A 17,156-nucleotide genomic window follows, 5' to 3' on the forward strand; every position below is an offset into this window, starting at 1 on the left:
TGCAATCATATTAAGTCTAAAAAAACAAATGTACATACCCTAATTAAAAATATTTTATTGCTAAAAAATGCTAACCAAGTCATAATCTTTTTGTTGCAGGTGTGTATATATATATATATAGGTGTGTATTCATATGTGTTTATATGTGTGTGTATATATATATATATATATATATATATATATATATATATATATATATATATATATATATATATATATATACATGAGTATTTATGTGTTTATATGTGTACTAGTCGATAAGCCTCCCCAGAGGGCAGTCTAATAATTTTTTAAACTACAGATGTAGAAACAACCTATTTTGTAACTCTGCTTTTATATAAATATTTAAGCTACAGGTATAGCAATACTGTATTTTTTATGGACTACTGTCCTAAATATATCAAAAATATTTTATACATAATAAACTACAGCTATAGCAACACCCTATTTGGACAAACTACTGTCCTAAATAAATCCAAAATCGCTGCTCTTCAAATTATATCTACTTTAAGTATATTTCTTTATATACAACATTTTTAGTAAACCAGGCATCACTTCCAGTTATTAATTTCTCTTGTTCTTGTCCATCTATGACTTTAACTTTTACATCTGCAGAAATACCCTTGAAAAAGCTACATATAACTGTCCATGGCTAAAAACTGGCTCTGGCAAATAGATGCCAACTTTTTCTAAAGTTTGTCCCTGAGCTTTGTTAATGGTCATAGAAAATGCTAATTTAACTGGGAATTGTCTTCTTCATAATACAAAAGGAAGTTCAGTATTGCTTGGGGCTAAATCTATTTGGGGAATGAAAGCATTTTGCCCTTCAGTACCTGTTAATACTTGTGCAATAATTACATTTTCACGCAATGCTTTCACTACTAATCTGGTGCCATTACAAGACCTCTTTTGGTGTTAAGATTACGCAAAAGCATAATAATACTACCTTTTTTAAGATTGAGTTTATGAACTGGCATTCCAGAAGGTGCCAATTCATTTAAAAACTCAACTGGGTAGTTATCCCTATCTTCCTGTGATTCATCATCAATAGAATCTGTAAGTAAGTAGAGGTTTCACCTTCTAACAAACTAAGAACTTCCTCATTGATTTTATCAACATCACTATAAAAGCCAAGAGCTAAACTCTGGATCAAAAGATCTGACATTATTAGTCAGCTTCAAAAGTTTGAACTTATGCCAGAGTGGATTCAATTGTATACTGGCTTCAACTATAGCTGCTCTACTTCTGTGTGCAACAGGAAGAGTTTGTCTAAAATCACCTCTGAGCAGAATAGTTTTGCCTCCAAAAGGTTTGTTGTTGTTCATCAACTCTTGAAGGAGTTTGTCGACACATCTAAGTGTATCACTGGAAGACATGGTTGATTAATCCCAAATAATTATCTTTGCACTACGGATCAATTGCACATCATTAGAGGTTTGCCTCATGGAAGATGTTGAAGTATCCACCAGAGGAACTGGCAACTTAAACTGTGAATGGTAAGTTTGTCCACCTTCCAGCAAATTTGCAGCAATACCTGTTGAAGCAACTGGTAATGCTACCTCGCTATTCTCTCTAATTGTCCTCAACAGAGTCTTGTACAGGTAAGTTTGTCCACTACCACCAGGACCATCAAGGAAATATTACCTTTGTGGTAAACTGTCATTTTCCGATGCAGCAATTATTTCTTCAAAACTTTCTCTTTGAAGGTCAATAAAAGATGCCTTCATTTGAACTCCAGTATAACTTTCAAAAGAAGCATCATAGAGATCTCTAGGATTTGCAGGTAAATTGTTTGGAGGATTTGGTAAACCAAAATCTTGAACAATTAATATATCCTGAATATCTCTTAGACTAGAGCATAATTTAAAAAAAAAAAAAAATTTGTACTTTTCAAAAAGCTCTTTAGCATTTGATTGAGATGCTAAAGCACAAATATGAACAAAAATCTCTCTAAGCAGTCGAGGCATCATTTCACTTGCAGGTTCATGAAGAGTTAAATCCCAATATTGATCATCTTCAAAAAGACAACGTTTTTGAGCTGCTTCTTTAAATGTGTGAAATTGAACACCATCAACTGTACGAATATCTTCAACTCCTTTAACATGAAGTAAAAGCAAGCGTAAACAAAATCTCTCAACATCTGAAATTAAACTTACAGAGTACATACGACCAATAGTGTTATTTGATTGATCGTGTAGTCTTTTTTTCCATGTTGTTCTCTTTTGATGGAAAACAAAATGCTGAGGTATATCAGTGTAAAGAAGTGCATGAGATGACAAATCTTCTTTATTTCATTTAAACCAAGCAGTCAAAGTTGTGTCTCTATAATGTGTTCTTTCTACTGCAGTTTCAATATTGTCTTCAGTAAAATATACTGACTGTTCTCCAGGAAGATGAACTTGTAATCGCACAATCATATGCGATTCATGGTGCATAGGAAAGCCAAAAAGCCGCCATGCTGCTTCTGGAACACTAACATATCTTGAATCCATAAATGAATTTATCTCATTATGAAGAAGTGTTTCATGTTCTTTAATTGCAATATTTTCACAGTCATGCCCTTTATAAATATGTTTAAATATGTACTTTACACTTTTTATAGAAGCACAGCTTTCAATATTAATAAGGCAGTTGTATTTTAATGTCAAGTATGGATTGTATGGTACAACCCAAGAGTTATCTATTTTTTTTACCATTTATTTCAATTGAAAGACTTTTTTTGCTTCTCTTGTAATGTGGATAACCATCTACATTGATTAAAGTTTCTTCTTGGAAAGATTTTGGAAATTGCTTAGATCAAACCCCATCAACCATACATGGAGATCTTAGATTATGCTCCCCACAGGGCCCATGTATCATGTGTTTGGTAACAATTGCATGTAACCGTGGATTGACTTCAATGTCAGGTATTTCAGCACAAATAAAGCTATCAATAACTTGTGCATGTTTAGGCTTATCTTGTGCGCATAATATAAGCAAAATATGTGCATGAGGTAACCCACATTTTTGAAATTCAATTACATGAACTTTGGCAGCTGGTTTACACAAAACATGTTTCTTTGTGATATCATCAAGAAGTTCTTGAAGTTTTAAATGAAAAACTCTTGCCACTAAATCAGGTAGAAATTCAACTGCTTAACCTTCTTTCAGATTTAAAACAATTTCTGACCATTATGGGCTACATGTCATAGTTATAAAAAAATCAGGTTTCCCATACTTTCTTACAATAGCCATGGCATCTTGGTAATTCTTTACCATGTTTCTGGGACTACCTTGGAATGTAGATGGAAGTATAACTGCTTTGCCGGGTAGTAAGCCCTGCTCTGCAGCTACATTTTGAAGATGGTCCATGAGACCTGTATACTTTTCAACCCTTAATTTTGACTAATTTTGTCTTACATAGTTTAAATGATTAACTTCTGTTTTAACATATGCATCTACAAAGTACTGCTGAGTCATTTTTCCAGCACTCAGAAATGGGTTAAACTCGTGACGGATGAAAAGTATATACCCATAAAATTGCATTTGTGTGACCCTTTCTCTTGGCTTTGCTAAGGATTGAGTTCTTATATTTCTAACAGTAGTAGGGTTATAATTAAATTTCATTTTAGGTGACCAACTTTGATCCCCAAAAGGGAAAATAAGTGGATACAACATTGGTTTCAAATTTGGATCTAAAATACTTATCCTTTCTGTTTTTTTTTTCCATTGTTTGTACTTCGACAATGAATAATAAGATCTCACTCCAGAGGAGGTTCACCATCTGCATTTTGGAAAATAATAGCTACCTCATTACACAGAGGAGCATTATATCTACGTTGATCATTTTTGCGATCTTGTACTATTGCCATGGTCACAGTTGCAGGTGTAACACCATTTCAAAATGCATCTTCTAAACATTCTTGTTCTATAACATTTTACATGCTTCTGCAAAATGATTGCTTAAAGCCATAAAATAACTCAACTCAGTCATTAATTCAGGGTTGCAATTTGTATTTTCATCAATCTTAAGGCACTGTTGTGCAGCCTCATCTGGATCAAGAATATACAGTTGTGCAAACTTTCTATTATCCTCATTGGAAGGATGTAGTGATCCAGTTCTGTGATATATTTGTCCATTCATTCTAAAACAGTAAAGGCCATAAGCGGGAGGAAGAGCAATATTCGCCCTCATTGAAGCAAATGCTACTGAATTATTAAAAGATCTAATATTTTTCTAATTTGTTTTTAATGTTTATGACTTCCTGTAATTAAACTTTCTATTAAAGGAGCAACTTTAATAGCTTCAATATTTACTTTTCCTTTGCTGCAGCATTGACTAAATACTTTGTCTAATGGCTGCTCTTTTGCAAAATGTAATGCATCACAGTTGCTGCATACAACATTTAGCTCTCCAGAGTTATGATGATCAAATGAATGATCATATCTCACAAGTGCTGCAATGTGTTGAGTATGTTTTGCCAAATTTGTACGATGACTATTTACATAACTTGCACTAAGTTTCCGTTTATGCTCCCTTTCTGTATTGCTAAGCTGTTTTTGTTTTTTTGATTGTTCATTTTCTAAATGTGTTTTTCTATGAGCATAAACATTTTTTTGTTGTTCTTTATGTCTGATTTTCTGTCATATTTGCTCTCTCTTTTCTTTTCTGAACTGATTTTGCTTCCCTTAAATGGGCCCTTTTCAGTTTTTTTATTTTTATTTATTCCATCTCTCTCATTTCGTCTCTTTTTTGCATCAGATTGTTCTTCTAAAGATAACTTTCTTTTAGGGGGCATGTTTTTTTTTTTTAAATTATTTTTATTTTTTTGATATATATATTGAAGCTACAGCAGTAGCAAAACACAGACTTATTATATATATATATATATATATATATATATATATATATATATATATATATATATATATATATATATATATATATATATATATATACATATATACTGTATATATATATCTAACAGGTATACTGACAACCTTATCTGGATGGACTGTAGCAACAATATATTTTTTGTTATAATGTTACAGATATAGCAACACTTTATTTAGAAATTCTGCTTTTATCTCTATATATAAATTAATCTACAGGTATATTATACATAAATGTATATGTATTTAACCTACAAGTGTAATGACACTCTTATTTGAATGGACTGCTGTCCTAAATCTATTGAAAATATGTAACTTCTAATAAAGCTACAGGATATATAATTAAGCTAACAAAGTAGCAAACATTTTATAGTGCAAACTGCTTTAATCTATATATAAATATTTCTACAGATGTAGTGACAGCCTTTTTTTATATTCAACTGTCCTATATATATAATAAATATATCTGTTTAGCTAAACCCTCGGCTAGATTATGCGTTTTGAGGTAAGGTAAAAAAGTAGCGTTAACAGGTCCTAAAGCTGCTTTTTCACTATCGCTGCTATTACGAGTCTTGCAGGTTTAGGGACCCCGCACACTTTTTTGGTCTTATCGTAAACCCTTTTTTCTATGGGACTTCCATAGCGCTGGTATTACGAGTTTGTCCTGGGAGGCCAAAAAGTGAGCGGTACACCCTATACCGACAAGATCCGTAACGCATTTTAAAGTCAGTAGTTATGAGTTTTACACTACAACGCCGTAGCATAAAACTCATAACTAAAGTGCTGAAAAAGTACACTAACACCCATAAACTACCTATTAACCCCTAATCCGAGGCCCTCCCGCATCGCAAATACTATAATACAATTTTTAACCCCTAATCTGCCGCTCCGGACATCGCCGCCACTAGAATAAACATATTAACCCCTAAACCGCCGCACTCCTGCCTTGCAAACACTAGTTAAATATTATTAACCCCTAATCTTCCACCCCTAAAATCGCCGCCACCTAGGGTTAGGGTTAGACTAGTTAGGGGTTAATAAATTTAATATAGTGGTGGTGACGCTGGGGGCGGCAGATTAGGGGTTAATAAGTATAATGTAGGTGGCGGTGATGTCCGGAGCGGCAGATTAGGGGATAGTAAATATAATGTAGGTGTCGGAGATGTCGGGGACGGCAGATTAGGGGTTAATAAGTGTAAGATTAGAGGTGTCTAGACTCTGGTTCATGTTAGGGTGTTAGGTGTAAACATAAAATGTGTTTCCCCTGCGTTACTGAGTTTTACGCTGCTTTTTGGCAGGTGTTAGACTTTTTCTCAGCCGGCTCTCCCCATTAATGTCTATGGGCAAATCGTGCACGAAGACGTATAACCAGCTCACTGCTGACTTAAGCAGCGCTGGTATTGGAGTGCGGTAAGGAGCTCAATTTTGCTTTACGCTCACTTCTTGCCTTTTAACGCCGGGTTTATAAAAATGCGTTATACCAGCGCTGTAGGTAAGTGATCGGTGAGAAAAAACTGCACGTTAGCACCGCACAGCTCCTAACGCAAAACTCGTAATCTCGCTGCCTATTTGGCAAACCTAATGAAAATGTTTATTTATGTAAGCAACAGATATAGAGGCCCATTTATCAGCTCCAAAGTAGCAAAAATGTATTGTGAAAACTACCAGTAGCCCTTAAAAGGGCTTTTTGCAGGGCATTGCCCCAAGATAATCAACTCTTTTACAAAAAACACACAAAGTTCCCCCTAACATCATCGCTGTGGATGAAGATGATGGACCCATCTGGAAGAAGATCTTCTCCGTCGGACTTCAGGAATGGTGAGTAGCAACCTGGGGATTAGATTTAGATTTTTTTTAAGGTTTTTTTTTTGGGGGGGGGTTGTTTTATTTAGATTAGGGATGAGCAGTAAAATAGCTAAATGTCCTTTTAAGGGCAATGCCCAAACAAATGCCCTAACAGGGCAATGGGTAGTTTAGGTTTTTTTTAGTGTTAGGTTTTTTTATTATAGGGGGTTTGTTGGGTGGGGGGGTGGGGTTACTGTTAGAAGGGGCTTTGTGTGTTTTTTGTAAAAGAGCTGATTATCTTGGGGCAATGCCCTGCAAAAAGCCCTTTCAAGGACTACTGGTAGTTTATTCTTAGAGTAGGGGTGTTTTTATTTTGGGGGGCTTTTTATTTTCATAGGGATTAGGTTTAATTTTGTAAAATTTGGTAATTTGATTTTTTATTTTATGTAATGTTAGCCTTTTTTATTTTTGTAAACTTAGGTTTTTTTTGTAACTTTAGAATGTATTAGTTTAGGGAATTTGAGTTTATTTAAGGGGGTGTTAGGTTAGGGGGTGTTAGGTTAAGGGACTTAGTTATTTAAATAGTTATTTGCGTTGTGAGTTTTGGCGGTTTAAGGGATTAATTAGTTAATTAGGTTTATTGTGATGTGGGAGTTTTGCAGTTTAGGGGTTAATAGGGTAAACAGGTTTATTGCAATGTAGGGGATTTGCGGTTTAGGGGTTAATAGGGTAAATAGGTTTATTGCGATGTGGGAGTTTTGCAGTTTAGAGGTTAATAGGGTCAATAGGTTTATTGCGATGTAGGGCTTTTGCGGTTTAGGGGTTTATAGGGTAAATAGGTTTATTGCGATGTGGGTGGTTGACGGTTAAGGGATTAAGGGGTAAATTACTTTATTATTTTGCGATGTGGGGGTTTGCGGTTTAGGTGTTAATACTTCGGGTGGGAGGTTCGTTTTTTTTTTAGTTATACTTTGTGCGGGCGTGTTTTTTTTTTTTTAATACTTGATGCAGGCGGTTAGTTTTTGCTTTTGTAATGCTCTGTTTGCCTTCGCTGCATCCAGGTGGATTCTTTCACCACCCTGCCATTTCCGAAATCCAGGTGAATTATTTTGTCCTTGCGCTGTCAGCATTCCATTGAGGATGCATGCGCAACTGCCGACGGCGACGGACATTACAAATGCAATTATAGTATATATGGGACAGAGCCTAGCCAGGAGTGAAATGGCCGCAATCGTTTAGAGCTCCGTGCAAGCCAGCCACTATATCCTCACAATACTCCATCAGAGACTGGTACATCCAGCTGAATGTGAGGTATAAATAACGATCCTTCCTTACGGATCAACTTTTTCTACTTTAGCCGCACTTGACAGCCGCAGGAAACACCCGCTACGGAAATCCTCAATTGACAGGCCGAGGTGAATAAAACGAAGTGGCCCACATGTTAACAACGGGCCCACATGTTAACAACGGGTCTTTCACAACACCCGGTGAGAGGACATTACCCTATTTAGGATTAACAAGCAGCCCAAAAGATCTTTTGCTGGGGCCAAATGAAGGGTAACACTTTATGCAAAGAGGAGTAATGCCTAATATAATGGAGTCCTAAGGTGTGACGCACTTCCATAAAAGAAGAGAATTATCCCTTCTCTCACACATAGCAAAGAACTGCAAAATATAAAATGATCTATAGCTATAATCAATAAATAGATCATAATCTTTGTATAAGTGGATATCATCTGTTTGTGCACTATTGGGAAAACATTGAAGATATCATTTTAATTTGGGACACATCTCCCTTTGTAAGGCGCTGCTGCACAGGAATACCACCACAAATATATAATAAAACATCTCATTATGGCAACTAGAAAAGCACCCAAGCTAAAAAAAACTCCCAAAGTGGAAGCTACACTAATCACCCCTGTTAGCAACTTTTTTCCCCTCAAGAATCTGCAATCCAGAATCATGCGGATCAACAGAAGGGCAATGATTCAAATAAAGATTCTCAGACACCCTCAGTATCTATTTCAATGGAATATGCTTCCCAACTAAAGGAAGATATTGCAAAGTTACCGTCTAAGGAGGATTTTGATTCCCTTAAAAATGTGATCACAACAGAGATGGCAAAAATGAGAAAGGATATAGCTGAAGTGGACAACAGGGTGGAATATGTGGAAGAGATGCAAGACACGGTTAACAATATGAATGTGTTTATATGTGTATATTATATACATATAGATACTGGTACAACATATATACTATATATGTTGGAAAAAGTGCACCAATAGACTTGCTCGACACAGGGGTTGCCACAAACCAATTTGTAAAAAGAGCAATATCTGCGAAGCACAATAAAGCGAAGTGCAATAAAAAAAAGGTATGCCTGTAAGTTGTTTGCTGTTTTTTTGAAACAATCTGTTTCTTTTTATGCTTACTTCCATTTAACACAATTTTAAACTAAAGGAGCACTGTTTTATCACATTAAAGAGAAAACAAAGTAGTGATTTTTTTTTGGTTAGCATGTGCAAAACTTCTTACTTGTTTTTCAGTTGCAAGCCATACAATACTGTTGAAACCTTTTTAATGTAAAATTAATTCCAAAACCTGTGCTTTATATCTTTTAGGAGGATTGGAATAGGTTTCACATGGTGTCCTTATGTAAAGTATCTGTTATTGTGGTCCAAATTATTTTAAATAGATTATATAGAATAGAAAGGATAATTACTTTAGAATAATGTGCAATCAAGTGATCTTCAGGATTGAACTCTACCTCCCTGAAACAATTGAACACGTCACAGTTTAGGTTCTCATTGTGTTGTACGTAATAACCTACAGTACATACCCTCAAATATTTGATCAGCTGTTTTAAATGCCTCTTCAGTATTTCCATGGATGACTTTTTTAATTGGTTCATAGAATGATTTGTATTTTATTGCATCCTGCGAATTAAAAGGGGTTACATTTCAACTTTGGTAGACCAAGTATTTGAGACTTTATGCAAATACGTAATCATTATCATTCATTAATAGATATTTCATCATATCACATTAAGCACTTAGTTGTCAGTATTCTTTTCTATTGGTACTAGATAGTGTGCCCTCCTGATAATAGTACAATTCAAACATTTATATTCTGTCCTAATTTTTTTTATCTGAGTTCTTGGTCAGTATTATGCAGTATATTCCAACTGACCTATTATTGAAAACAAACAAATGTTAAAGTGTCAGGGGTGTCACATTCGAAAGTACAGAAAATCTAGGAGGTTCTTTTCTTCAGATATAACCAAACTGACTGAAACTTATTGGGTAGATAGATACTGAAATACTGGCACTTTTCAATTACGAACAAAGCATAGTATGAAGGTTGTGGTAAATCAATGCAGCTGGATCACCTCCATAGTGAGAATGACAGGCTCCAGGTTTTCATAGCTTATCTTCACTTTAGCTGCAGCACGTCTTGCGTGTTCTGGAGTATTTGCCACTACAGCACAAATTACTTGACCGACGCAGTTAACCTGAAACCAAAGAACACTAGATTAAATTTATGATAACATAAAGAAACATTGTAATGAAATTTTACTTTTATAAAGTAGTCTTTGCAAAGATACAAAAAAGACTACAAAAATAAAAACCCAAAAATTCCTGCAGTAAATATAACATTAAAAACCCTATAATGGATCCCAAATAATGAAAAAGAATGTCTAAATGTATATTATATAATATAATTATAGAAAACAAATTGTTTTGATTTGTCATAAAACATAAAAGAATGCAGTCTATCCCTCATTGTTCTAGATTGTTAATAATAATAACCAGTCAAACAGAAAGTATATATATATATATATATATATATATATATATATATATATATATATATATATATATATATAAAGATTGTCTGCTCTGCAAATCTGATGAAAAAGAAAACAAAGGACAATGTTACTCTCTATACAGTTGACAAGTTCTAGTATTTGCTGTATTATACTTTCAATAGGAGTATAATAATACATATACAGTATGTGCTAAATGAAGCCTATTCAGATGGCCCTCGGTTTAGGACGCATCAGTTTGCTACGTTTCAGAATAGCACCAGGTGGCCACTACTGAGAAGTCAAAGTTTGTTAAAAAAAACAGTGACCTAGATTTGGAGTTTGGCGTTAGCCGTGAAAACCAGCGTTAGAGGCTCCTAACGCTGGTTTTAGGCTACCGCCGGTATTTGGAGTCACTCAAAATAGGGTCTAACGCTCACTTTCCAGCCGCGACTTTTCCATACCGCAGATCCCCTTACGTCAATTGCGTATCCTATCTTTTCAATGGGATCTTTCTAACTCCGGTATTTAGAGTCGTTTCTGAAGTGAGCGTTAGACATCTAACGACAAAACTCCAGCCGCAGGAAAAAAGTCAGTAGTTAAGAGCTTTCTGGGCTAACGCCGGTTTATAAATCTCTTAACTACTGTGCTCTAAAGTACACTAACACCCATAAACTACCTATGTACCCCTAAACCGAGGTCCCCCCACATCGCCGACACTCGAATATTTTTTTTTAACCCCTAATCTGCCGACCGCCACCTACGTTATACTTATGTACCCCTAATCTGCTGCCCCTAACACCGCCGACCCCTGTATTATATTTATTAACCCCTAATCTGCCCCCCACAACGTCGCCGCCAGCTACCTACAATAATTAACCCCTAATCTGCCGACCGCAAAGCGCCGCCACCTACATTATAGCTATGTACCCCTAATCTGCCGCCCCTAACACCGCCGACCCCTATATTATATTTATTAACCCCTAATCTGCCCCCCTCAACGTCGCCTCCACCTGCCTACACTTATTAACCCCTAATCTGCCGAGCGGACCGCACCGCTACTATAATAAAGTTATTAACCCCTAATCCGCCTCACTAACCCTATAATAAATAGTATTAACCCCTAATCTGCCCTTCCTAACATCGCCGACACCTAACTTCAATTATTAACCCCTAATCTGCCGACCGGAGCTCACCGCTATTCTAATAAATGTATTAAACCCTAAAGCTAAGTCTAACACTAACACTAACACCCCCTTAAGTTAAATATAATTTAAATCTAACGAAATTAATTAACTCTTATTAAATAAATTATTCCTATTTAAAGCTAAATACTTACCTGTAAAATAAACCCTAATATAGCTACAATATAAATTATAATTATATTATAGCTATTTTAGGATTAATATTTATTTTACAGGCAACTTTGTAATTATTTTAACCAGGTACAATAGCTATTAAATAGTTAAGAACTATTTAATAGCTAAAATAGTTAAAATAATTACAAATTTACCTGTAAAATAAATCCTAACCTAAGTTACAATTAAACCTAACACTATACTATCAATAAATTAATTAAATAAACTACCTACAATTACCTACAATTAACCTAACACTACACTATCAATAAATTAATTAAATACAATTCCTACAAATAAATACAATTAAATAAACTAGCTAAAGTACAAAAAATAAAAAAAATATTTACAAACATAAGAAATATATTACAACAATTTTAAACTAATTACACCTACTCTAAGCCCCCTAATAAAATAACAAAGACCCCCAAAATAACAAAATGCCCTACCCTATTCTAAATTACTACATTTCAAAGCTCTTTTACCTTACCAGCCCTGAGAAATTCAGCTCTTTTGCCTGTAAAAAAAACATACAATACCCCCCCCCCAACATTACAACCCACCACCCACATACCCCTAATCTAACCCAAACCCCCCTTAAATAAACCTAACACTAAGCCCCTGAAGATCTTCCTACCTTGTCTTCACCCTACCAGGTTCACCGATCCGTCCTGAAGAGCTCCTCCGATGTCCTAATCCAAGCCCAAGCGGGGGGCTGAAGAGGTCCATGATCCGGCTGAAGTCTTCAGCCAATCAGATTGAGCTTGCATTCTATTGGCTGTTCCGATCAGCCAATAGAATGCGAGCTCAATCTGATTGGCTGATTGGATCAGCCAATCGGATTGATCTTGATTCTGATTGGCTGATTCCATCAGCCAATCAGAATTTTCCTACCTTAATTCCGATTGGCTGATAGAATCCTATCAGCCAATCGGAATTCGAGGGACGCCATCTTGGATGACGTCCCTTAAAGGAACCGTCATTCGGCTAGTAGGCGTCGGGAGAAGAGGATGTTCCGCGTCGGAGGTCTGCAAGATGGATCCAGAAGAAAGAAGATTGAAGATGCCGTTGTTCGAAGACTTCATCCGGATCATGGACCTCTTCAGCTCCCGCTTGGATGAAGACTTCAGCCGGATCATGGACCTCTTCAGCCCCCCGCTTGGGCTTGGATTAGGACATCGGAGGAGCTCTTCAGGACGGATCGGTGAACCTGGTAGGGTGAAGACAAGGTAGGAAGATCTTCAGGGGCTTAGTGTTAGGTTTATTTAAGGGGGGTTTGGGTTAGATTAGGGGTATGTGTGGGTGGTGGGTTGTAATGTTGGGGGGGGTATTGTATGTTTTTTTTTACAGGCAAAAGAGCTGAATTTCTTGGGGCATGCCCCGCAAAGGGCCCTGTTCAGGGCTGGTAAGGTAAAAGAGCTTTGAAATGTAGTAATTTAGAATAGGGTAGGGCATTTTGTTATTTTGGGGGTCTTTGTTATTTTATTAGGGGGCTTAGAGTAGGTGTAATTAGTTTAAAATTGTTGTAATATTTTTCTTATGTTTGTAAATATTTTTTTATTTTTTGTAACTTAGTTCTTTTTTATTTTTTGTAATTTAGCTAGTTTATTTAATTGTATTTATTTGTAGGAATTGTATTTAATTAATTTATTGATAGTGTAGTGTTAGGTTAATTGTAGGTAATTTTAGGTAGTTTATTTAATTAATTTATTGATAGTATAGTGTTAGGTTTAATTGTAACTTAGGTTAGGATTTATTTTACAGGTAAATTTGTAATTATTTTAACTATTTTAGCTATTAAATAGTTCTTAACTATTTAATAGCTATTGTACCTGTTTAAAATAATTACAAAGTTGCCTGTAAAATAAATATAAATCCTAAAATAGCTATAATATAATTATAATTTATATTGTAGCTATATTAGGATTTATTTGACAGGTAAGTATTTATCTTTAAATAGGAATAATTTATTTAATAAGAGTTAATTAATTTCGTCAGATGTAAATTATATTTAATTTAGGGGGGTGTTAGTGTTAGGGTTAGACTTAGCTTTAGGGGTTAATACATTTATTAGAATAGCGGTGAGCTCCGGTCGGCAGATTAGGGGTTAATAATTGAAGTTAGGTGTTGGCGATGTTAGGGAGGGCAGATTAGGGGTTAATACTATTTATTATAGGGTTAGTGAGGCGGATTAGGGGTTAATAACTTTATTATAGTAGCACTCAGGTCCGCTCGGTAGATTAGGGGTTAATAAGTGTAGTTAGGTGGAGGCGACGTTGTGGGCGGCAGATTAGGGGTTAATAAATATAAAATATGGGTCGGCGGTGTTAGGGGCAGCAGATTAGGGGTACAAAAGGATAATGTAAGTAGCGGCGGTTTACGGAGCGGCAGATTAGGGGTTAAAAATAATATGCAGGGGTCAGCGATAGCGGGGGCGGCAGATTAGGGGCTAATAAGTGTAAGGCTAGGGGTGTTTAGACTCGGGGTACATGTTAGGGTGTTAGGTGCAGACGTAGGAAGTGTTTCCGCATAGCAAACAATGGGGCTGCGTTAGGAGCTGAACGCGGCTTTTTTGCAGGTGTTAGGTTTTTTTTCAGCTCAAACAGCCCCATTGTTTCCTATAGGAAAATCGTGTACGAGCACGTTTTTGAGGCTGGCCGCTTGCGTAAGCAACTCTGGTATCGAGAGTTGAAGCTGCGTTAAAAATGCTCTACGCTCCTTTTTTGGAGCCTAACGCAGCCTTTATGTGGACTCTCAATACCAGAGTTATTTTTATGGTGCGGCCAGAAAAAAGCCGGCGTTAGTTTTTCGGGTCGTTACCGACAAAACTCCAAATCTAGCCGAGTATTTCCATGCACTTGATCTACGTGGGTCAGGAGCCCATGAGGGTAGCCTGGAACAGAGGCGTTCAGCCGATACGTCATTATGGAGCAGTACATCTTTTGTTTACAGCCCAGCGATTCACGTGATAGCCACGGCACAGGTGAGGCAGGCATCTTGAGCGGCAGGCTGGAGTAGAGCCGCCATTAGTGGTTTCGCATCCTACTGACAGGGCTAATAAAGGTCCATCTCCACAGCTCAGCTCATATGTAGACATTTGTTCTGTTCCAGCGACTGCCAGGCATTTTCCATGCAGTATAGTCTGCCTTTGGATCTGTCCCCAGTGCCCCCATTGACTGACTGCCTTCTCAGTGTGACTAGCACAGTCACACACACAGACAGACACATTCACACACATACTGTACATGCACACACAGAAACACTCACGCAAACACACACATTGTACACACACACAGACATACTGTACATACACATGCACACAGACACACTGACACACAGACACACACATACACATACTGTACATGCACACACAGAAATACTCACACATACACACACATTGTACACACACACATACTGTACATACACATGCACACAGACACACTGACACACAGACACACACATAAACATACTGTACATGCACACACAGAAACACTCACACAGACAAACACACACATTGTACACACACACATACTGTACATACACATGCACACAGACACACTGACACACAGACACACACACACATACTGTACATGCACACACAGAAACACTCACACAGACACACACATTGTACACACACACATACTGTACATACACATGCACACAGACACACTGACACACAGACACACACACACATACTGTACATGCACACACAGAAACACTCACACAGACACACACACACATTGTACACACACACATACTGTACATACACATGCACACAGACACACTGACACACAGACACACACACACATACTGTACATGCACACACAGAAACACTCACACAGACAAACACACACATTGTACACTCACACAGACACACACATACACATACTGTACATGCACACACTGAAACACTCACACAGACAAACACACACATTGTACACACACACATACTGTACATACACATGCCCACAGACACACTGACACACAGACACACACATACACATACTGTACATGCACACACAGAAACACTCACACAGACAAACACACACATTGTACACACACACATACTGTACATACACATGCACACAGACACACTGACACACAGACACACACACACATACTGTACATGCACACACAGAAACACTCACACAGACAAACACACACATTGTACACTCACACAGACACACACATACACATACTGTACATGCACACACTGAAACACTCACACAGACAAACACACACATTGTACACACACACATACTGTACATACACATGCCCACAGACACACTGACACACAGACACACACATACACATACTGTACATGCACACACAGAAACACTCACACAGACAAACACACACATTGTACACACACACATACTGTACATACACATGCACACAGACACACTGACACACAGACACACACACACATACTGTACATGCACACACAGAAACACTCACACAGACACACACATTGTACACACACACATACTGTACATACACATGCACACAGACACACTGACACACAGACACACACACACATACTGTACATGCACACACAGAAACACTCACACAGACAAACACACACATTGTACACACACACATACTGTACATACACATGCACACAGACACACTGACACACAGACACACACACACATACTGTACATGCACACACAGAAACACTCACACAGACAAACACACAAATTGTACACTCACACAGACACACACATACACATACTGTACATGCACACACAGAAACACTCACACAGACAAACACACACATTGTACACACACACACACACTGACACACACATACACTCAGTTGAAGCTAAAGGAATAGTCTAGTCAAAATGAAACTTTCATGATTCAGATAGAGCATGCAATTTTAAGCAACTTTCTAATTTACTCCTATTATCAATTTTTCTTCGTTCTCTTGGTACCCAGGTGCTGAACCAAAAATGGGCCGGCTCCTATGGTTACATTCTTGCTTTTTCAAATAACGATACCAAAAGAACAAAGAAAATTTGATAATAGGAGTAAATTATAAAGTTGCTTAATATTGCCTGCTCTATCTGAATCATGAATGTTTAATTTTGACTAGACTATCCCTTTAATTAAACTTAGTTTATTCCATTGTTGTCAATGCAGAGGCCTTACAGTTTTGTTTGCAAAAAAAAAATGCATATGGTAAATGTGCTGCTCTAAACTCATTTTTATTTCAAGTGTGGTTATTGTATACTGTTTATAATGCTGTTTAGCATTAATAGTATTCATTTCAAAAGCTTTATTTATACTGTATACATATATATAATGTATTATGTTACTTATGTCAATTTTGA

General features: G+C 36.7%; 1 protein-coding gene across 1 annotated transcript in view; it reads right to left on the bottom strand.

The window, feature by feature from the left end:
* LOC128645612 (aldehyde oxidase 1-like) overlaps positions 1 to 17,156 on the bottom strand; it is a 365,796-nt gene that overhangs the window by 166,833 nt on the left and 181,807 nt on the right. Inside the window, exons 19-20 of the mRNA XM_053698719.1 lie at positions 10,046 to 10,168; positions 9,497 to 9,593 (exon numbers count right to left, since the gene is read on the bottom strand). Coding sequence (XP_053554694.1) covers positions 9,497 to 9,593; positions 10,046 to 10,168 — 220 coding nt within the window. The remainder of the gene's footprint in view (positions 1 to 9,496; positions 9,594 to 10,045; positions 10,169 to 17,156) is intronic.

This window comes from Bombina bombina, chromosome 1 (genome assembly GCF_027579735.1).
Source record: "Bombina bombina isolate aBomBom1 chromosome 1, aBomBom1.pri, whole genome shotgun sequence".
NCBI lineage: Eukaryota > Metazoa > Chordata > Amphibia > Anura > Bombinatoridae > Bombina > Bombina bombina.